This window comes from Bidens hawaiensis, unplaced genomic scaffold (assembly GCF_021521415.1).
Source record: "Bidens hawaiensis isolate Kalapana, Puna unplaced genomic scaffold, B.hawaiensis_p1.1 tig00024236_1, whole genome shotgun sequence".
Lineage (NCBI taxonomy): Eukaryota > Viridiplantae > Streptophyta > Magnoliopsida > Asterales > Asteraceae > Bidens > Bidens hawaiensis.
Genome location: NW_027493811.1, coordinates 308,165 through 333,116, shown reverse-complemented (window position 1 = coordinate 333,116; position 24,952 = coordinate 308,165). Strand labels below are relative to the sequence as shown.

The window sequence follows — 24,952 nt, the reverse complement described above, 5'->3', positions numbered from 1 at the left end:
TATGAAGCCTAAAATAAAAGAAGTCTTAGCTTTAGAAAGGTTGCCTTGGAGATCTTTAAATAAAATAATTGTTGCAAAAAGGTAAACAATTTAAAGTTCAAAGTTTAAAATGTAACTATTTAAGAATTTATAATAATAACTCTTTAAAAATGTGAGTTTGCTCAAAACCGGGTTAAAGTATCTAACCTTAATATTTACTTAACCAATGTTAAGTAATAAGGTGGGAAAAATGTTAAAATGCAAGTTCCATTATGACAAAGATACTAAAACGGGTTTTTAACGAGTGTTTGGGTTGTCGGTTCGGGTCTTGACAAATGGTCAAACCCAAAGTCAACTTTCCAAAATATTAATTGTCATGAGATAACTCATTTAAAATATAATAACACTTAACCAAGTATGTAGATATATTGTTTAGAACTAACAACGCATGTTAAGCGGGTGTTCGGTTTTGTCGGTCCAAACTATGTTATGAGATCAAGTTGGATCCAATAATTCCAAGTACTTAAGATAATAATTAAAATCAGTTTGTAAACTATTTTTAAAGAAATATACAAGTCTTGATAGCTAAAAACACACTTGTGTGTCTTAAACGAGTAAAAGTCGGATTAGTTCGGTTTCCATCTCACAACAAGTTCATAGATGGATTCTACATACCCATATACCATAGATCTTGTATAAAAATGTACAAATGAAAATATTTAAGTTCTACAACTAAAAAGGTCAACAACAAGTCTTTTTAACAAAAGTTCGGTTTGGTTCGGTTTCCATCTCACAATGAGTTCATAGACGGATTCCACATACCCAAGACTTGTAAATGTGACTAACAAACTAAAATGAGCAGAAGTTATTCATAAATGATATGTATAATAAGTTATGTGTGTGTATATATATATCAAGAACACGAAGTCCTCCATGAAGCCTTGCCTTATGACATTCGAAACTTAACCAACCGGAGTCGGTGAAGTAACAAATAAAGGAAACAAGGGGTGTGTATTATATATATGTTGTACCACCATATTCAAGAGTTAGTAATGTTAGATGAACAAGTTAGAATTAAAGATAAAACTCAGTTTGACTTTTAGAAGTCAAACCTTCAAGAACACAATGAAAATAACCTTAAAATCTTTGAATTTGAGAGAGAATTTGGAGTTGTAGCAGAGATTAATGAATGGAAAGGGTGGTGTATATATAGGGTAAGTAGAAATGGTCAAGCATAAAGGGTCTTGCATGAAAATGGGGTGTTTTGGTCACATGTTTACATAAAAATAACCAAACAAAACGTGAAACTGCAGCTACTGCCTTCACGCTACGCTACCGCCCCGTCGCGCCCCGCGAAGGGGTTATTTTCCAGATTTTCAAAAATGGCAGTTTTGGCCCCCGAAGTTCGTTTTAAGTGATTTTTAAGCGTTTTAAAGACCAAAGTGAATGTTTTCAAGACCCAACAAGTGTAAAACAATATTGTAACATAAAATCCATCATTTTTATTATATCAAAGGTTTCGGTTTACAAAACGGGTCGGTTTACATCAATAAAGTTTACAAAACAACTACGAATCGAGGCCCGAAATTGACGAATGTCACATTTAAGGTTCAGGTTCATTTGGAAATTTGCTTAACAAATTGGTTTCTAAAATGTTGATACTTACTTTTTAGAGTGTCCAAAGTTTGAAGACATGGTACACATATGAGAGTGATATTCTTCTCAACATCACGCTTGTTGAACCTTAATTAGTTAATTATATACATAACGGAAGATTGGTCCTTAAATTTCCAATTGCTTGAAGACTGTTTCAACGAACAAAATGAACGTTTATAAGTAAATTATGAAATTGAAATTATACTATGTATGCTTATGCTTTTTTGTTCATCTTGCTGGTTTAACACTTTCAACACGTTGTTGTCAATAATCTAATAATTATAAAGCGAATAAATGTGTTCTTGTGTCAATGACTCAATACAAAGGATCAAATCCAAAATCGTTTCAAGATGATGTATAAAAAGGCCTACACATTTTATTTGTGCTTCAATTTGCATCACAAACAAATAGGGATTTCAGATTTGCTTGAAGAATTTTATAACCATGAATTAGGAATTCATGCCCCAAATTAATACATAGTCATCTCATCTTCTTCATAGATCGTCACTAGCTTCCATAGTTGGTTTCTCGACGCGGAAAATAGAGAGAGAAACAAAAACAATATAAATTCTTCTTTTAAAAACGTTTGAAAATTATTTATTAAATAAAGGTAATCGATCGAGACTAAACCATCCGATCTCTTGTCTGAATACTGGTATGCTTCTGGTTTTGATCCGTTCCAATTTTCGATTAGAGTACTTAGGTAAATCATGGCAATCTTGTTTTCCTTTTTTTGTTTTATTTTTAGCGTTTATTGTTATACTTTCTAAATCTAATCAACATGACTAATACCTAACTTATATAAAAAAAATTATGTCATACCCGGTACATGATCAAAAAGAACCCACGTCACAATGGGGTATTGATGATCATTGCCTCTTTATTGTGGGGAGTAGGTAAGCTTAGAACTTTTGTCACATTTCTTAATTCCAATTCACATGAATTCATGGAACAGTAAATCTTTTATTTCCACTCAATATAAACCTAATTAAATATTTCTAGTTATTTATTTTAGAGGGTGATATCCTTACATTTAGCACATTTTATTGCACATAATTTGATTTGGTTATTCGTTTGTTTAACATGTAAATTTGGCAAAAGAAATGCATGAAAAATTAGAAAATTAATATTGTTGTCAGTTACGTAACTGATAAGTTGAAGTAGAATATCCTACCTATAATAAAATCACTATCGACATAACCGTTAGGATGTTTTGTTTAGCAAAATTTTTTTGAAGTAATTGGAATTTATCAAGGTAATTGAAATTTGAATTGAAAATAAGCAAAAATAATTGAAATTCAATAGAATTTTATGTCTTTATAAGGGTTTTGAATTCGAGTGAGAAATCAAGTATAAAGAAGAAGAAATTGGTCGACGTTGGGGGAGGTATGGAGGATGGTGGTGGATGTGACGATGGTTAGTGGTTGGAGATTCCATTATAATCTGGTTTATACATAGTCCTATTACATTTTTAGCTTAATCATTCACATTATCACTAGGTTTATATATACAATCACTTCTAGGTTCTTTTCCCAATCAATTGTTACATCGTGTTTTGTTAGTTCGTTTGTTCTAGTCGAAAATTTCCTTTTTCTTTCCATTAAATTCTTTTTGATTTTAGTTTGGTCATTACTAATCGAGTCGTGACCGAACTGTATGTAATCGTAGCTTGTGTAGACACTGACTCAGGAGAATTGATAAGTGGGAAGTAATTGATTTGAGGCTGATTGAGCATAACCTCTTGTGAGTTGTAAGTAGAGACATCGTTAATCACGGTGTGCCTTTGGGTATCCTCTAGGTTCATTTGGGCACTCCCTTAGAGGAGATGTAGTCGCCTCTTCCCTATGGTGTGTGTGTGCGCGCTCAGAGGGTGTTATCATATTCATTTATTTCCCACTTCTCCCGACTTCCTCCATTTCCTTTTTCTTCATTATTCCACAAAAATCAATGAAACCGGTGAAAACTGACCCGGCTTTTATATATATATATATATATATATATATTATATATATATATATATATATATATATATTTGGGGGGGGGGGGTTCCCACGCAGTACCGGTTTAATCCCATCCCCACCCCTCCCCGTCACAGGCTTATGAATCAATTTCTCACCATCAATCTTTATACACCCCAAACACACTAACAATTGAGAATTTGTTACAGAATTATGAATACGGTTGTTATCACAAAACCAAAATCTATTACAAGATGTTGTAAACTATGTTTTACTATAAACAATTAAACCCTAGATTTCGTTTTTTGATCCTGGATTATTTATGATGAAACATGTATTTGTAGCAGCTTAAAGTAATTTTAGTTATTTTTTATAATTTTATTAACAATGACTAAAATAATTGAAATATCAAATATGTAATAAGTATTTAGAATAGAAATATTATCGGTATACGTACGTACGAGAAGAAGGCAAAATGGTAATGAACAGTAATACTTAGGTGTTTCATTCTCAGCTCTTTTGCAAATCAATCATGTCTCAACTCTCAAATGATTTTCACAAGTTTCAGTAGTGGCAAAATTTTACACGAACATGTCCTCAATATTTTCTTTCTATTATTAGAAACTATTAATATAATAATAAATTATTTGAATTGTAGTTATCTATAACTTGAGTGAACATACAAATACAATACCTAATAGTAAACTGTTGGTTTCTATGGATATATTAAACTTAGTTAACCATTTAACTAGTCACAATTAAGGCGGAAGCGTGATATTTACAAACTAAACATATGTATCCATGTGTTTATATATGTATATATTACAAGTTTATATAAGATATGTTCATGAACAACCTAGTTTATTCATGTCATAAGATTACCAATAATCTACTTATTAGAAACCCGAAGCAAGGATCAAATGATACGGAAAAACTAAACTATCAAAACTATAAACACTTACATTCTTAACCTTTTAAGAGTGTAGTTGATGTTGAAGAAGATGATGATGTTGATGCTAGACTTTCAATGAGAAAATCCTCAAACGGAATATACCCCGAGCCTCCAACACACACCGAGCTAAGTTAGGGAGCTTGAACACGAAAAACCGAGACCCGAGCCTCTTCTTTTGATCTTGGCCGAAAAACAAGAACAAGGAAAAGGAAAGAGTTGTGTGTGTTATTTGTTACTTGAAAGTTTTTTGATATCTATAAAATCTTCCAATCAATATCATATATTGTGTTAGGTTTTAAGTCAAGTAATAAACACTCAACCTTCACCAAATCCATGACAAAACTTGACCAAAACCTTGGGGTGTGGGGCCCACCCAAAACCGGCCCCAAAATATATTTTATTTTATTTTTTTTTTATTTTATTTATTTTATACATTATAAAATATATAAACACCCCATCTTTCATAAACCATTTTATAAAAGAACACATAGTTAAATAATCATTCCAATAATAATTATTTGAATAAATAAATTAACCAATTAATTTATTTAACACTTTCAAGTAGGTATTCAGAAACCCGATTTTCTGAATGTATCGTGTTCTGTATTTGTCTCATAGATCTTATCTTAACAAATACATTATTGGTGTGTGTCTAACTCGTTATTGGGTATGACCCGACTTGGATCAAACACAACTAGCCACATTAACCTAATTATGTGTCTCGGGCATACGGTATTCCAACAATCTCCCACTTGCACGTGACTCATAAGAAGTTAATGCTAATGGTGAATACCGCCTAACAACAGGTCACCACCCCTAGTGTGTCTGACTAAGTGCCATTCAATAACATCATCCCCTTCAAGTCCATACTTGATATGATATAGGTAAGTCTTATCATTATATCCCTTTGTTACCAGATGTCCTGTCAAATCGAAGAGACACAGAGTGATCATTCTCTCAATGATTTAACTTAACAGACCTTAGACATCTAAACTCTCAACACATAAGAGGAACAAATTCCATCTTGACTGCATACATCCTCGTTGACATCTCATATGATATCTGAGCTCTTTCTTACACGTCATCGTGTTACCGAAATAACAAAGAAGAGAGTCAAGATATCAGACTTGATGAAAAACCAGATCCAATATGCATCTCAGGTCAAAGGACACAATGATACTCGCCTTTACTCAAGGATTACTTATGATCAGTTGCACTAACTCCATGCAGTGATCCTTGAGAGCGGATCATGTCCAACATTTGTATCCCACAAATATCTATGAACCTTGGTGGCAAGCCTATGCCCTATATTCATCAAATGAATATCAACCAATCCGGGTTCATAATAGTCTTACCTTCATACTTGTTCCCACAAGTATGATCGACTACGGACGTTTAGAACAACATAAGTTATTCATGGATTAAACATGCAAATATAGAACATAACTCATTGAATAATTAAAACATAATTAATTTTCATGAGATACCCATTACATTCATTCTTATACAAACACTAAATACAGATTAAATCCACTCACTAGAATACCGAAGTCCTAATGCACAAACATGACCCTCATGCTTTGGCCTATCGAGGAGCTTCGTGAGTGGGTCCGCAATATTTCGATCGGTATGAACTTTATGAATACATATCTTTCCCTTTTCAACTTCATCCCTTATGTAGTTGAATCTGCGCTCAATGTGCCTCGTTTTCTGATGAGCACGAGGCTCCTTGATCTGTGCAATAGCACCCTCATTGTCACAGAATATCTCTAGGGGCTCCTGAATGGTAGAGATAATCCCTAGATCCATGATGAACTTTTTCATCCATGCAGCCTCTTGGGCTGCCATTGAAGCGGCGATGTACTCAGATTCAGTAGTGGATAACGCGACAACATCCTGCTTCGAACTCTTCCAAGAGACAGCGCCTCCATTCAAAATGAAGACATATCCCGACTGTGACCGAGAATCATCTCGGTCAGTTTGGAAACTCGCATCCACGTAACCCTTTACGACGAGTTCCTCCTCACCAGACCCATATATTAAAAACATATCCTTAGTCCTTCTAAGGTATTTTAATATATTCTTGACAGCCATCCAATGACTGTCACCTGGGTTGTGCTGGTATCTACTCGTTATGCTTAAAGCATACGAGACGTCCGGTCTAGTGCACATCATTGCATACATAATAGATCCTATTGCCGAAGCATAAGGAACATGCTTCATTCTATCCTGCTCTTCCTTAGAGCTAGGACTTTGGGATGAGCTTAACACGGTTCCTCTAAGAATAGGTACCAAACCTTTCTTAGAGTTTTCCATCCTGAACCTTTTCAGGATTTTATCAATGTATGCACTTTGATTGAGTCCGATCAATTTCCTTTGTCTATCCCTATAGACCTTTATTCCCAAGATATATGTCGCTTCTCCAAGATCCTTAATTGAGAAACGACTACTTAACCACGCTTTAACGTTTTCCATACTTGGTATATCATTTCCAAATAAAAGTATATCATCAACATACAAAATAAGGAACATGATTATACTCCCACTAGCCCATTTATACACACACGCCTCATCACCGTTTTGGACGAAACCAAATGCTTTGATTTCTTCATTAAAACGATGATTTCACATCCGTGATGCTTGTTTCAACCCGTAGATTGATTTCCTTAACTTACATACTTTATCAGGATTAGATGGATCGACAAAACCTTCAGGCTGAACCATATGGACATCTTCCTCAAGATATCCATTAAGAAAAGCGGTCTTGACATCCATTTGCCATATCTCATAATCAAAATGAGCTGCAATGGCAAATAATATCCTGATTGACTTAAGCATCGCGACCGGCGAGAAGGTTTCATCATAATCAATCCCTTGAGTTTGCGTGAAACCTTTTGCTACAAGTCGAGCTTTGTAAGTATCTAAATTTCCATGCATATCGGTCTTCTTCTTGAAGACCCACTTACATCCAACCAGTTTGGAGTTAAGTGGACGATCAACCAATTCCCAAACTTGGTTATCCTGCATGGATTGCATCTCGGCGCTCATGGCTTCAAGCCACTTGTCACAATCAGGTTGTGACATAGCATCTTTGTAGGAGATCGGTTCATCCGAATCGACCAAGTAGCAATCATCCACGAGAAATCCATATTTCTTGGGAGGTCGACTAATCCTACTAGATCTGCGAGCTACGTGTGTATGATCAACCATTTGATCACCTTCAACATCCTCGTGTTGAAAACTAGTATCGACCAACTGTGTATCATCCAGTGATTCTTGAACCTCTTCAAGTTCCACTCTCTTTTCACTAGGTCCTTCCATAAGGAACTTAGTTTCTAAGAAGTATCCTTTGCGTGAAACAAACACCTTTTGTTCACTAGGATCATAGAATATATATCCTATATCATCCTTTGGGTATCCTATGAAGATACACCTGATGGATCGAGCCTCAAGCTTATTTGGGGTGTCACGTTTAACATAAACTATGCATCCCCATACCCTTAAATATGAAAAGGATGGAACCTTTCCATGCCACACTTCATAGGGTATTCGATCCACCTTTTTGGTCGGGGCCATATTCAAAATACGAGCCGCTGTAAGTAGCGCATATCCCCAAAATGATGGCGGTAGTGAGCTTCGTGCCATCATTGATCGAACCATGTCCAACAGTGTTCTATTCCTCCTCTCGGATACTCCGTTATGTTGAGGAGTTCCAGGAGGAGTGAACTGTGAAATAATTCCACAATCTCTAAGATGACATTGAAAAGCATCACTTAGGTATTCGCCTCCTCTATCGGAGCGGAGTACCTTGATTGTTCGGTCGAGCTGATTTTGTACTTCATTTTGAAATTCCTTGAACATTTCAAAGGCTTCATGTTTGTGTTTCATTAGATACACATACCCATATCGACTAAAATCGTCGGTAAAGGTAATGAAGTACCTTTCACTATTCCTACTAGTGGGCTTGAGAGGTCCGCATACATCCGTATGTATAATACCTAACAAGTCCTTAGCCCTTTCATTTGTACCTTTAAAAGGTTCTTTGGTCATCTTGCCTTGAATACAAGATTCACACTCATCAAACGAACCTAACTCATTTGTTTTCAAAAGACCTTTCTTTTGGAGAGTATTTACACGATTCTTGTTTATGTGTCCAAGACGACAATGCCAAATGTAGGAATCACTCAAATCCTTTTTGAGTCTTTTAGTGGAAGTTTGATATAATGAGCTATTTGAGGTATTGTCATGAACCAATTCATAAATACCGTTGTTTGGTACAGCTTTAAAATAAAAGATACCATTAGATAATACATGCATTTCTGATTTTACAAATTTAAAGTCAAAGTTACATTGTCTAAGAAGGTGCACGGAAATAATGTTCCTAGTCAAACTAGGAGCATACAAAACATTTATCAAAACAACTTCCAAACCACTTGGAAGCGATAAAGTGAAGTCTCCTCTAGCGACCACATGCACCCTTGCACCGTTGCCCATGAAAAGACTCACTTCGCCCTTCTTTAAGTCTTCATTCCTTTTGAACCCCTGCAACCAATTGCAAATATGAGTTCCACATCCGGTATCCAATACCCATGTGTTAGAAGAAATAAGATTTAGCTCAATATTAATCATAAAGACATTACCCGAGGGATGCCCCACATTCCTCTTGTCTCTTAGCTCCTTTAGGTAGACCGGGCAATTGCGTTTCCAATGTCCGGTCTCACCACAACCAAAACAAGGATCATCCTTATGACCCCTCGGTTCCACAACCTTTTGTTTCTTTGCCATAACCGGTGATTTGCCCTTACCCTTAAGATGCACAGGAGGACCCTTTCTTTTTGCTACCTTAGCCTTAGGATTGGGTTGAGATCGATTCTTGGATCTACCTTCATTGATCGCAAACACGGGTAAAACCCTTTTACCCATGCTCGCCTCGGCTGTTTTAAGCATTGAGTGAAGTTCTCCAATGTTTTTGTCCCACCCGTTCATGTTATAATTTAGCACGAAAGTGTCGAACCTTTTCGACAAAGAGTTAAGGATCAAATCCGTTGCTAACTCTTTTGAGATGGGACAATTGAGCTTGGCGAGGCGATCAATGTAACTTTTCATCTTAAGCACATAAGTTGAAACTGGTTGATTATCATCCATTCTACATGCATGCAAGGCTCGAACCGTTTCGAACCTTTCAACTCTTGATTGCTTAAGGAACATTTCCTTAAGTTGAGTAATCATGTCGTACGCATTATGGTTTTCGAAATCCTTTTGGATTTCGGGAACCATAGTCGCCAACATGAGGCATGACACTTGAATGGAATCTTCCGTGTGTTGGACCCAATTCATATATTCGACCTCACTTCCCTCTTCCGGTTCATTGGGGATAGGTGTTTCCAAAACATGATATAATTTTTCTTGTTTTAGAACAATCCTTAAATTTCGGAACCAATCCGAAAAGTTATTGTGGTTAAGACGGTCTTTAGCGAGAATAGATCGGAGAGATACATTTTGGACGTTAGGGATTATGTTGTCGTCGACGTGTGCGGCCATCTGCAGAATTTTAATTAAGTTCATTTTAGTGTTTTACCTTTTTAATTATTAATACCCTTTTATATATACCAAATATAATTAATAATTAAAATCTAGAATCCAACGATAAACCCGACTCCGGTTAGGTGACCTTTTTCCCATTGTCGGTTTATCAAGGTAGTTATTCATAAAAATTGCAAACCCTTTTGCAACTTCTAGAGTTTATGGGACCGGTTCGAAATCATATTTCGTGTCGGCATGTTTATCCCATCAACACCTATTAGACCCCATGCTTGGGTGACCCTCTTCACATGGTTCTAATTTAAGTCGTCCTACTTGTATCAACTTGTAATATTAACATACAAACGGTTAGGTGACCTTTTTCCCATTTATATGCCAAAATTACCTCAACATATTAATTTACTCTACGCGGTTAGGTGACCTTTTTCCCACTAAGAGCTTACTAATATGTTAACCGTTATACAAAAGGATGGTGTTTAACTTGTTATCCTTAATTTTAAAAGGGATTTTTAGTTTTAATAATTCTAGTTGTAAAACTTTAAATCATGTTCTAACATGCATTTAGTAACATGATTATTTTGAAACCATTTTCAAAATTCTAATTTATAATAAAACCATTTTATTATGGGCGTGAGACGGCTAGTTAATAAATCCATTTTATTAAACTACGTGTCACGTAATTACCGATAATTATTAGAACCCGTTTTATGCTTTGTTAATTAATTCTATGTGACGAAGTTGATATCCTAATATCTAGCAACCACATAATCAAACAATCATTAACAAGCATACACAATTATACTAGACACGAGCCACTAAGTTAGACCACACTTGTTAGCCGAAACAAGTGTGTGTCTTAGGTCCGATCCTAAGGGACACATGACACATGGATGTTGTAGCTCCCACTCGATCCCGCATCCAAATGCTTCGAGCATCTTCTTCAACCCCGTTGTGATCCATTGGGCTTGAACTTGGGCCTTAGCTTCCATAAGCTTCCATTTGGGCTCAATGGGTGGGCTTAGGTCCTTTTGGGCTTGAATCCCCTTAATGGGCTTGTGAGACCCATTATCACCATACCCGGCCCAATAAGGCCCAAACTTCCAATTTTGCAATCTTCTTTAAATTTACAAAACAAATGTCCTAATACATTTTTTTCTATAAAATAAAGATATTACAAATAAACTATTTATTACATACCCATATGAATAAATAATTACAAAACTGCCCCTAATTAATTATTACAAACCGAAACTTTGAATAATTAATAACAATCACAACAAACATCCATTTGGTCTACGGCTCGGTCTAGTTTTAACAAACATAACCCGTTATGTCTTAGGAACCCGTTCCAAAAACCCTCGACCTTATCGTGCCTAGCCCAACCCATTTGGGCTTGACCCAATAACTTGATTATGGGCTTCGGCCCACATGTCAAAACACATGGGCTTCGGCCCAATGAAAGGTCTTATGGGCTTCGGCCCATTCATCCAAAATGGGCTTCGGCCCATTTCACTCGGTTTTATTTTTTTTTATTTTTTATTTTTTTTGAACAAAGCCAAAAAATATAACTAGATTAAATACAAAAAAAAATTATGCATGTTAATTTTTTTGTATAAAATCTTTCAAGGGAAAAATATAAAACCGAAAACCCGAAGCCTAGTTTCCCGTATCCCGGCTCTTGATGCCATTTGTTGGTTTCTATGGATATATTAAACTTAGTTAACCATTTAACTAGTCACAATTAAGGCGGAAGCGTGATATTTACAAACTAAACATATGTATCCATGTGTTTATATATGTATATATTACAAGTTTATATAAGATATGTTCATGAACAACCTAGTTTATTCATGTCATAAGATTACCAATAATCTACTTATTAGAAACCCGAAGCAAGGATCAAATGATACGGAAAAACTAAACTATCAAAACTATAAACACTTACATTCTTAACCTTTTAAGAGTGTAGTTGATGTTGAAGAAGATGATGATGTTGATGCTAGACTTTCAAAGGGAAAATCCTCAAACGGAATATACCCCGAGCCTCCAACACACACCGAGCTAAGTTAGGGAGCTTGAACACGAAAAACCGAGACCCGAGCCTCTTCTTTTGATCTTGGCCGAAAAACAAGAACAAGGAAAAGGAAAGAGTTGTGTGTGTTATTTGTTACTTGAAAGTTTTTTGATATCTATAAAATCTTCCAATCAATATCATATATTGTGTTAGGTTTTAAGTCAAGTAATAAACACTCAACCTTCACCAAATCCATGACAAAACTTGACCAAAACCTTGGGGTGTGGGGCCCACCCAAAACCGGCCCCAAAATATATTTTATTTATTTTTTTTATTTTATTTATTTTATACATTATAAAATATATAAACACCCCATCTTTCATAAACCATTTTATAAAAGAACACATAGTTAAATAATCATTCCAATAATAATTATTTGAATAAATAAATTAACCAATTAATTTATTTAACACTTTCAAGTAGGTATTCAGAAACCCGATTTTCTGAATGTATCGTGTTCTGTATTTGTCTCATAGATCTTATCTTAACAAATACATTATTGGTGTGTGTCTAACTCGTTATTGGGTATGACCCGACTTGGATCAAACACAACTAGCCACATTAACCTAATTATGTGTCTCGGGCATACGGTATTCCAACATAAACAAGTTAAACAGAACTTCTGTAAATTAAGTTTCTGAAGTTAACTTTTAGAAATGTAAAAACTTGAAGATTCTAAGAATTACCTATGCTAGTTTTTCTAATAAGATAAGGGATGCTATATACAAATACCACTCCATGGTGTCTGTATATAAGACTTGACGATGTGTGCTGACACATGAATGGAGAAATCAGAGTCGCGATGTTTTGCAATTTATGCGAGTTGTATAGGCCTATACGAGTCATATAAGTCTTGATGTCACATATAGTTCTTCATGGATGAACTATATGCCTCATATAGGCCTTATACGAATTGTATAGCTCTTCGTGGATGAACTACTTGCCCATAATTCTCAATCTTTTTCAAAGTTTTTTAAAACTGTCACCTCTACTCGTATAAATGCTATATTACTCATGTTGATTTTTGTCAATGTCATTTGACACCATCGTCAATCGCCTTGTTTTCATCCAACTTCTCCATCATCAAACGTTTTGTTTTAACCAACCTCTCCAATACCAAACGATTATATTCTTTACAAATTTTAAATAATTATTAAAATAAATAAATAAATTGTGCCTATACGAGCTGTATTGGTCTATATTGTTAAGACTAACTTTACGTAAGTACGAGGACTTGTCGTATTTACAAAACTAAGGGTTTTTGAGTTAGTTTTCTCCTTGTTTATTCTAATCAATGTTGTAAAAGTATGTTTACAAGGCCGAGTACTCCCCGAGTACTCGCTACAAGGTATGTCATCAAGACGAGTTTCTTTAACTCCGCATATTTATTAAGAATCGATCAAATGTGGTCAACATTAGCAAGAAACACATTTATTCGGTGAACTTGGGCCAATTTTAACTTAAAAAAATAAAACATAATTCGTATTTCAATAATATTAAAAAACAAATATCATTTTCTTTAATTAATATTTACAATTTTTAGAATAATTTATTATTTAAAAATGTGTTTTTGTTATTTATATTGATATAATGATATTCACCTTTTTTGTTATAAATATTAGTAAACTTATGATATTTGACATATATAATATATCCAAATATTAATATTCTTTATATTTACCATGCCTGAGTATTCCCCGGGTACTCCGAGCACACTCAACTCCCCAGTCACCCGCCTAGGATCCGTCTAGCGACTTTTACAACCTTGTGAATATAAGGATTTTTATTGTTCTATGTTTGGTATGTTTATAAATAAGGTTTATATGTAATCAATTATCGTAATAACAATTATTAATACAATCGAGGTTTAGACTTGAAATATTATTGCATTTTATATACGACTCAGAGTATAGGTCTATACGAGTCGCATAGACCTATACATCTCATATAAGACTATACGAGGCACCAGGAACTTAAACATGCCAACATAAACTGACACAATTCATGTCCCATACAACGCGTAGTCTGGATAACCAAGATGTTGCTTGTGAAAAGCAAACCTTAAATAATTAATTGATAACGTAAAACCATTTTCAGTATACAAAACTCATCACCACAATTTGGATGGCTGCTGTTTAAGTTTATCATAAAATGTGAACATATCCACAAATATTAAAATTTGGCCATTAGGGGTATGTATCTACCGTATACGGTACGCACATTCTGGACCTTCTTTTGTGTTGGCTTCCCAAATCCCACTCACACCCTTTCCTATATTTTACATCATAAACCTTCTCTAGTCTTGGCTTCCCACCTACATTCTTTTTATATATTTTATATTACTATACGATGCATACCGACTTAAGTCCTTGACCAATGTTGGTGGGGCTTCATGTTAAAATGTCCAATTCTAGTAGCAATGAGCATTTACAAGGGGTTTTTCGATATTATGTGAGTGTCTTTTTATTTTTAAGGATGTGGTTAAAGTGGTTGTGAGTGGAGGAAAAAGATAAAATGTTACTGTTCATTGTTAAATTTGGAGAAACATTGTTTATCATTTATAATTTATTAATATTTTTTTGAAGTAGTTGTGAGTGAAAAAGAAAATGTACTGATAATTAAAGGTATAAAAAATAATTATTTATTTGAAAAAAATATATAAAGATAACGATTTTTAATGTAATTTTAGATTTGGAGATAAAGAACCGATTAGGAAAGCTCTAATAGCATATATTATGTTTACGTGTTTTTTTTAGCTGTAATGCAGTGGGGCTAATACTGGATAGACGAATGTTGTGGGTTGTGTTGTGTGTCTTGTTACACATTATTAGAGTTGAAGGACTTGGGGAAATCAATTAACAGTTTTATAAGGATTTGGATGGTATTATTAGACTTAAACCCGACTGTCACACCCCTATTTAAGGCCTAGGAGTGCGACCCATAAGTTGGTATCGTGTTTGTAAATAAATCAGAGTTGCGTTTATTTGCGGAAGACTTATAAAACTTCAAGGATCAAAAGTATAATTTTTATTTACATTCAAAAGACGGGATCATGAACACCCGTTTAAGTTAACAAAAGATTATATGTTTATAAATACAAACCACTATGTTAAGTTTACAAAAGAAATCCGAGCCATCGGATTTATATACAAAGCACTTCGATATCCCAAGCGCTACACTTGTTCACCTGCAAAATGTAAGAAATTACGTCAGCAACGAATGCTGGTGAACACGCTGACGCAAAAATATTTTCTTTTACTTAATTACTCCTCGAGGCTACGCCTGCCTCGGCCCAACGTGGCTTAGGAATAACCAAGTCAAATAACACATTATAAATACGAGCCTCTACGCTAGGTCACCTCAGCAAACACCGCAGCGTTCGACTTAGTTAAGTACCCGTAAATATACACATACGGTCGTACTCCCTGCAGGAGATCATCCTACGACCAAGGGTGGTGCGATCATGCCCATACATCGCATAGTACCACCTATGTAAGGATCCAGACATACGTATACCACAGTCTGAGGGCTAGGTTTATACCCATAGTTATAACGGTTTTAGGAACACATAGTTCCTTGTAAACAATTTCATATAACAAGTTTGACTCATTTGAAAACAAGTTTAAAAGTCTGGGGGCGTATTCACCTTATCTCTTTAGGATGGGGTCGTATTCACCTTATCTCTTTAGGATCGGCTTCACTCACCGTCCAAGGGTCTTTCCCTTTCTTTATCTCGCACCTATAGTACGAGTATAAATATTTGTTAGTCGGATACACGATCCGGCTTAAGACCTTTAGTCTTATATCTCAATCCTCGATTGAACCTTTAGTTCAATTCTTATTTACTTGAAAACCTCTTGTTTAAAAGTAAATTATAAACCTTTAGTTTATATAAAAACCCAACGTTTCTTCTTCTCCAAGAAACGTAATCTTTTCTTTTATTATTTAAGAATACTCTTATTCAATAAATAATAATTTCATAACAAAGAATATATACATATATATTTACACACATATATATGTATTCAACAATTATTCAATAATTATATTTTCATTCGTTTATTTGTTATGTTTTCTTTTCTTTTTCTTTTATCGAGGTATCGAGTATATTCTCGACTTAAGGCTTTAGCCTTGAATATAATATTAGATTATATTGAATTCGATATTACGCCTAACCTTAAGTGGCGTAAAGAAAACTCTAGACTCGAGCAGCACTCCAACGCCGCTTTACTTTGCTCGACACGCTAATCGAGATACGCCAAATCTTCAACTTCGTGGCACGTACTTCGAGAACAAACGCCATTCTTGGTTAAATATGGGTGGAGGGTGGCAAGCACTTCGAGGAAACGTTACACACAAACAAGGGATCGGGGCACGCTTATCGAGGTATTATGGCACGCTTGTCGAGGTAAGGCTAGAGAGAGAGAGTAGTGAGAGGTTAGAGCTGATTTGGTGTGCAGATTTGAAATGCCCATGGTCGCTACTTATAGACAAAATTTTGGTCCCCATCGCGGTACGCGATGGGTCCCTGGACAGACCTATCGCGTACCGCGATGTAGGTCTGTCGAGTAACAGGGTAGGTCTGCCACGTGTCGACACGTGGCAGGCACCGCTCCACGTGGCGACACGTGGCGACACGTGGCGACACGTGGTGACACGTGTCGGCGGTGTTGCCACGTGGCGATACCCAGTGTCACGATTTGTCAGAAGCCTCATCGTGGTACGCGATGGGTCAGATTTTTCATTTTTAACCCTCAAGTTTGGTATTTGGCAATTTTAGTCCCTAGACTTTGAAAAGTTGATACTTTGAACTCGAAATTTTCACGTTGTTACACCAACAATCGCTTTCTTTGTTGTCTTCGTTTTCATACGTTTTGGTCATTTAGGGTTTCATGTTCCGTTGCTTTACATTCTCAATTAGTGCAAGATCTCATTTCATCTTATCTTATGGAAAAGTTTGTTTTTGGGTCTTGTCATTCTTACCCTATTACAATAGAAATTTAGTATTATTGTTGTTTCACACTTCTTGATTCAAATAAACATTTCTATTGAATAAAGATATAAGGGGTTTTTTACACTTCAACCCCGTTGACCTTCAAACGGTTTGTCCATGGTTTTGCAACCTCCATTATAGCCTCATAAAACGCAGAATGCGACAACACCACTGAGACGACTCTAAACCTAGTGTCCCTTTCTTGTGTTATTGCTCAATTCAAAACATTACATACCGAATAAGACATCATCATTCTTTTACATGATCAAACAATAAAATCTCGCATACTTAACCACATATAAAGCAAGTAATGTTTAAATGATCCACAATGAATTGAAAGAAATATGATATGAAAAGCATTAAATGTCAAAAAGTGCATAGCGTGCTGCCTATTCATCTTCAAGTTACTTTGTCTTAAAATCAAAATATTTATCGAACAAAACTACAAAACAATTGGTACGACACGCCAAAGTTAACTTCAGAGTTCAGACACATCTTTTGAAACTAACTATAATAATAATAATAACAACAACAATAATAATAATAGTATGACGCATATTGATATTCTTTCATGCATATCACGACTTTATTTTTTGAGTTTTCTCTTTCAGTTGTTATACCGAGTGTTTGTACCGTATCGTTATTGTGATGAAGTAAACCATACAGTCAGAATTCCATCTCAATGCACATGGGAATTTGACTAGTTCTAAAAAAAACATTAAATTAAAAAAAAGAGGTTGATGTGATTGTTTAAATATAAAACCATGTTGAGAAATAAAATAATTGGGGTCAGGATCCAAGTTGAGATGAGAGGTTGTGTATAGTTGACACCCAAAGCATAGAACAATTAAAGCCATTCGTGAACCAATTGGGGCCGTCCTACCTACCCCGATCTAACTCTTTTTTTTTTTTTTTTTGCTCTCTACGTAATCACCTCTTTTACCTTTTCAAATATGTACACAATCACATTAATATTTGAGGTCAACACACAATTTTAACTTTAAGAAATACAATTTAAATAAACTTAAAAGTATCAAAAAAGAAAAAATAATAATAGTAACACAAGTGTTTATGAGAAACTACACTTAGCATATTTCCAAAACACGTATACGAGAATTCATATTTGATATTTCATTAACATGTCGTTTATAATTGTTCCAAATCGTTTTATATACGTGTTGACTCAATTAATATGTGATGTATATTCGGAATAGTGATGGTCATGTTTATATAAACCTTGACATTTCAAACGTATAAGACTTATAGAATAAGGCATATTTTTTTAAAGGCGGTGCTTATTAGAAAAAGTAATGTTAAAATAAATAATGTAAAATATAATGTTGATCTACATGTAATGCTTGAGATATGATAGGATAGGGCTATCACTTTTACCTGAAACCCGAAATCCAACCCGAGAAATTGAACCCCGATTAACTCAATCGAAAAAATCGAACCGAATTACTCGAACCCGAAAAACGCGTGAGAGATTCGGTTGGGTTTCATGTCAAAATTTAAAACTTTGAAACCCGAAGAACCAGACCGAAAAAACCGAAAAACACCCATATGATAGGGTGGTGAGAGTGTTCCTCCCGGCTTCCACTCCTAACCATATTTCGTGCTTTCTTTCTTTTATGTAAGTTTCACATTATTTCGACACTAACTATTTTTCAAACATTTAAGCTCGAGCTTTAGAAATAGAGATAGAAGCGAGTCGATCTCAAGCTCTATGTAAGTTATACGAGTCGAGCTGGGACTCGACTCGGCTAGTTTGCACCCTTGGTTTGAGAAGAAAAATAAACACGAAGTTTTGTTTTACCTAATCAACTTGAAGAAATGCGTATGTATATATAACTAAAATTATATGAGTTAATTATATGAATGACAGACTCATTTAGACTTACGAGCCGGCTCGAGCTCGACAAAATAAGCTCGAGCTCTTTACACGATCGAACTTTTTCACAAACCGATTTTAAATTGCTCGGCTTGTTTACACCCTAATAAAAATCAACATATATTAATGCTCCACATTAATAAATACTCAATTGATTAAATTATGCTAACTTAAATATTCCCAAACTATCCTTTTAGATTTGAAAAACATTTTATGTTATATATTACAACTTTATCATTATAAACATATATCACTTGAAACACAATCAACTGAATCAAGGGTTATAATTAATTTCTCTATTTATGTAATATTAATAATTACAACTTTGTCATTATAAACATAAACAATTAAAAACATAATCTATAGTTATAATTACTTTTCACACTTAAATCATTTATCTCATGATTCATTCATTAATTACATATTTTTAAAAAAATATGTCAATAAAAAAAAGTTAAAATAAGTGGGATGCTTATGTAGTTATGCTTAAAATATAATCAACATAAAAATCAAGAAAATGACAATTTAAACAAAAATATAACAAAGAAAACCAATTTAATCATATCTTAATCTGATGGCTATACATAATTAATTTAATTCTTTATGGGGAAAAGACCACATATGGATGCACAATAAAGAAAAATCAAGATCTTTATGATATTTGATTCGATTCTGAGTGAGTCTTAATAAACCTTTACACGGGTGAGTTTTTTGAAACTGATACTCCCTCCGTCCCATTATAAGTGTCATAATTTGACTTTTTAAGTTTTTCTTTTGCAACTTTGACCGTAAATATTTTTGTTCGTGTTATATAATACTTGATGAAAATTATATCAATATAAAATACATTTAAAACTCAATCCATTCATATATTTTACATCAAGTATTATATAACACAAACAAAAATATTGTCGGTCAAAGTTAAACAAGAAAGACTTGAAAAATCAAACTTAGACACTTATAATGGGACGAAAGAAGTAATATTTAGAGGCGCTTAAAGGCTCCGTAGAAAATAGCTAAACCGTTCACCTTTTGTTGGCTATTAAGAAAACAAACAATTCTTTATGGGGAAAAGGAATTAATGATTAGATTTACCGTCAAATCTGGCTAACGCCGTTACCTACTTGCCGTCTGACCAACTCCACGTCCACCTAACCCCATCCATCATCACCTATAAAACTTTCATTACCATCGACAAAAACATAACTACAAAAATATTATTACTAAAAACACATAACCAATTCCGGCCACCGGAATCCACCATGGATCTTCTCCTTGTAGAGAAAACCCTAATTGCCTTATTTGCAGCCATTATTGGTGCAATCATTGTCTCTAAGTTACGTGGTAAGAAGTTTAAGCTTCCTCCCGGACCCATTCCGGTGCCAATTTTCGGTAATTGGCTTCAAGTTGGCGATGATCTTAACCACCGCAACTTAACCGAGCTTGCGAAAAAATTCGGAGAGATTTTTCTCCTCCGAATGGGCCAACGTAACCTCGTCGTTGTGTCGTCACCAGAGCTAGCTAAAGACGTGCTCCACACTCAGGTAAAGGATACAAAATCAAATACTATCATAAAATATATTATTACAAAATAAATCAAATAAATAATTGAAATATGTGTAGCGGGACTAACCACTGCACGTTATCAGCTTTACGCCTATGATTTCATTTCGTCATAGGCGTATAGAACGATAAAGGTGTTTGAAGTACTTGTGTAATAAAAAAGTCACATCAATCATACCTGTTTGAATCTGATTCATTGGTGGTGGTATGTACTTGACGAACCTGAATCAAATAACCCATCTAATCATTGTTTTCTTCCCCAAAATCCTCTGGTTCCACCACCCGATATTCTTAGCCGAACCATTGGTGGCGATGCGTGTGGGGCCGCAACTTTTTTCAACCAATTAAGCTACCAAACTCGCAATTTTATTAAAAAATAAAAATTATAATTGTGTTTTCAATTAAATTATTACATGTTTTTACTCAAAAGTCAGTGATTTGTATTTTTATTTAAATAGCTACACATGGTCTAAGTTATTTTGTTTTTTAATAACTACGCACCTTCGCAACTTCTTTCAACCAGTTAAGCTACCAAACTCGTAATTTTATTTTAAAAAAATAATATAATAATTGTGTTTTTAATTAAGTTATTACATGTTTTTATTCGAAAGTTAGTGATTTTGTTTTCTAATAATTAAATCACAGCAAATAGGGAGTGTTTGGGTGAGCTTCTAAAACTTTCTTGCTTACTATTTTTTTATTAAAAAGTAAAAGTGTTTTTCTGACATTTTATTGTAATCGCTTTTTAGTAACTATTTACTAAAATTAATGAATGTCCATAAATATTTCAATGGAAAAAAATAGTGTTTGGTAAAACAACTTCATAAACTTCAAAACGTAACTTTTCAAAAGTTGATTTTGCTTTTCAAAAATCAAATAATCAAAAAAACAAATCTAAAAGCTCACACGAACAACTCTATAGTGTAAATGATTTTGCTTTTTAATAATTAAATCACTACACATAGTCTAATAATGTATACTCTCTACCCTGATAATAACAGGGAGTGGAGTTCGGATCTCGAACACGTAACGTTGTGTTCGATATCTTCACCGGAAAGGGGCAAGACATGGTGTTCACCGTCTATGGCGAACACTGGCGCAAAATGCGCCGGATCATGACCGTGCCGTTCTTCACGAACAAAGTTGTTCAACAATACCGGTACGGGTGGGAGGCCGAGGCCGCAGCCGTAGTGGAGGATGTGAAGAAGAATCCAGCGGCAGCAACCGAAGGTATTGTGATCCGAAGACGGTTACAGCTTATGATGTACAACAATATGTTCAGGATCATGTTCGATAGACGGTTCGAAAGCGAAGACGATCCGTTGTTTTTGAAACTCAAGGCGTTGAATGGCGAACGCAGCCGATTAGCGCAGAGTTTCGAGTATAATTACGGTGATTTTATTCCGATTTTGAGACCGTTTTTGAGGAATTATTTGAAGTTGTGTAAGGAAGTTAAGGATAAGAGGATTCAGCTCTTTAAAGATTACTTTGTTGATGAAAGGAAGTAAGTATAAAGTATCTGTATAGTCTTTTATAATATAGCTGTCGTTCTAAAAAACAATATATGGATTTGAATAATTCACTTCATTCAATGTACTAATTCGGGTTTTGTTTTTGGCGAAAACAGGAAGGTTGCGAGCACGAAGAAGATGGACAACAACCAGTTGAAATGTGCCATTGATCATATTCTTGAAGCTAAGGAGAAGGGTGAAATCAATGAAGACAATGTTCTTTACATTGTTGAAAACATCAATGTTGCAGGTATGCAGTTATCATTTTAATAGTATAAGTCAAGAAATGAATGCTCTAAAAATTAAATGTTATTTTCATACTTTAAAGTTTCAACTACCCAGTTTTTAAAACCAATATATTATGATTAAGCTTTAATTTTCACTAAACGAGATGCGATACTTATAAAGAAAAATCACTAAAATGTAGAGATGAGTCTGAATTTTCTGATCCTGAATTTTTAAAAAACTTGATACATGTACCGGTACCTATACTGGTAATGTGTTTAATAATATAGCCATTAACTTTTTGTTAATTATTAGTACACATGTAAATGACACAAAAGTTGTAAGTACTTTTTGATCAATGTCCAGACACAAAAGTAGTTCATATGGGTCAAGTGGCGCAATAGTGGCAATATTTTTGTGTCTAATCCACGTAATAGCCGTAGTGTTTTGGAGTTGGTGAGTTATGCTTAAAAGGTCCATTATCTAGTATTAATTTGACTTTTATTATATTAAAAAGGTTTTGTAACAATATGCATTTCATAAAAATATATATTAATGTTTACTTGGCTAATATATTTAGTATGAATATTCTCATGATTGTCCTTTATTCAAATCTTACCTACTCCGATCGTTGGTATTGAATTGACAAAAGAAATAATAATTTTTTTATTTTTATTTTAGGAAAAAAAAGGCAATAAAATTCATGGTTAGAAAGCAAGACACGACTTTGTTTTCTTGTTTTATTTTTCTTTTTAATATATAATAAATGCAGAAAATGACTTACATCTAGAGGTGCACAAATCGGTTTTTTTAAAAAAACCGGTTCGGTTAATAACCGGACCGGTTTTTCTTGGCCTGGAAAAAAACCGGTTTTTAAATAACCGGACCGGTTTAGTAACCGGTTTTTTTGGTGCAAAACTCGGACCGGTCTAACCGGTTAGGACCGGTTTAGAAACCGGTTAGAACCGGTTAATAACCGGTTTTTTTAATTAACCGGTTTTTTTTTTAAAATAACCGGTTAATAACCGGTTTTTTTCATAATAACCGGTTTTAAAATTAACCGGTTTTTTCCATAACCGGTTCAGTAACCGGTTTTTTCTCTAGAACTTGTAACCGATATACGAACCGGCGGTTACTAAACCGGTCAAACCGGTTTTTAAATAACCGGTTTTCGGTTTAAACCGTTGAACCGGTTCACCAACCGGTTTTTTTGCCCATCTCTACTTACATCTATGTATTTGTTTATTACAATCGGTGTTGCACCTACCACGTCTTGAAATTACTGTCACGTGCAACGAACCTCCTAGCACCTAAATAAAATAAATTAAATAATTCATCTTCAATATTGGATCTTGTTTGACTATTTTAATTTCTTGTTACATATATTAAATTAAAACAAAAAATTCTTGAATTTTAATATTTGATATTTTTACTTAACTATAAATATTTTTTTTGTAAATAGCAATTGAGACAACACTATGGTCGATCGAATGGGGAATCGCGGAACTCGTGAACCATCCCGAGATCCAAGCCAAGCTTAGACACGAGCTAGACACCAAGCTCGGACCGGGTGTCCAAATCACCGAGCCTGATGTCCAAAACCTACCATACCTCCAAGCTGTTATCAAAGAAACTCTTCGTCTTCGTATGGCTATCCCACTTCTAGTCCCTCACATGAACCTCCACGACGCTAAGCTCGGTGGGTATGACATCCCAGCCGAAAGCAAGATCTTGGTCAACGCGTGGTGGCTAGCCAACAACCCTGCCCAATGGAAGAAACCCGAGGAGTTTAAGCCTGAGAGGTTCTTGGAAGAGGAAGCGAAGGTTGAGGCTAACGGGAATGACTTTAGGTATTTACCATTTGGTGTCGGGAGAAGGAGTTGCCCGGGGATTATCCTTGCATTGCCGATACTTGGTATTACTATCGGGCGTTTGGTGCAGAATTTTGAGCTGTTGCCACCACCGGGACAGTCTAAGATCGATACCGAAGAGAAAGGTGGACAATTCAGTTTGCATATCTTGAAACACTCTACTATTGTAGCTAAACCAAGATCGGTTTAAGGATTTTTAGTTTATGTTTTTTTTTATATTGTTATTGTTAACCAAGTGTTGGTGATGGTGTTGTGTGATTTAAGATTTTGAATTTGTTTTGTACTTTTGTATATTGTCACGTTTTTACTAATAATTCACACTTTGTTTTATACTTAGCTTCTCTTTTAAAAGTCAAAGAAACATCAACCGCCATAATAAATTAAATTAAAAAACTTTAAAAATAGTTAAGTGATAAAACGTTGAGTGTGATAGAAATTATAACTGAAATATTAAATTTGATTAAAGTAGCTAATAAGGATGAGCAAAATTGGGATCGGTACCGATTGGTAGGGGTGCAAACGAGCTGAGCCGAGCCCGAGCTCGACCAGGCTCGAGCTCGGCTCGTTTAACTTACACAGAGCTCGAGTTCGAGCTCGGCTCGTTTCGAGCTCTATTTTCAAAGCTCGAGCTCGACTCGTAAGTAGATTTTCAAGCTCGAGCTCGGCTCGGGCTCGGCTCGTTTACCATTTATTAGTTATTTTTTAAATAATATAATTATTTTTATATATTATTTTCTA

General features: G+C 34.8%; 1 protein-coding gene across 1 annotated transcript; it reads left to right on the top strand.

Annotated features, from left to right (window-relative positions):
• Positions 1-20,249: 20,249 nt before the first annotated feature.
• LOC143568849 (trans-cinnamate 4-monooxygenase-like) lies at positions 20,250-24,465 on the top strand. Its single transcript, XM_077054900.1, has 4 exons — positions 20,250-20,588; positions 21,609-22,111; positions 22,235-22,368; positions 23,806-24,465. Exons 1-4 carry the CDS (start codon positions 20,307-20,309, stop codon positions 24,402-24,404), a joined length of 1,518 nt encoding a protein of 505 aa, XP_076911015.1. The 5' UTR covers positions 20,250-20,306; the 3' UTR covers positions 24,405-24,465.
• Positions 24,466-24,952: the final 487 nt, after the last annotated feature.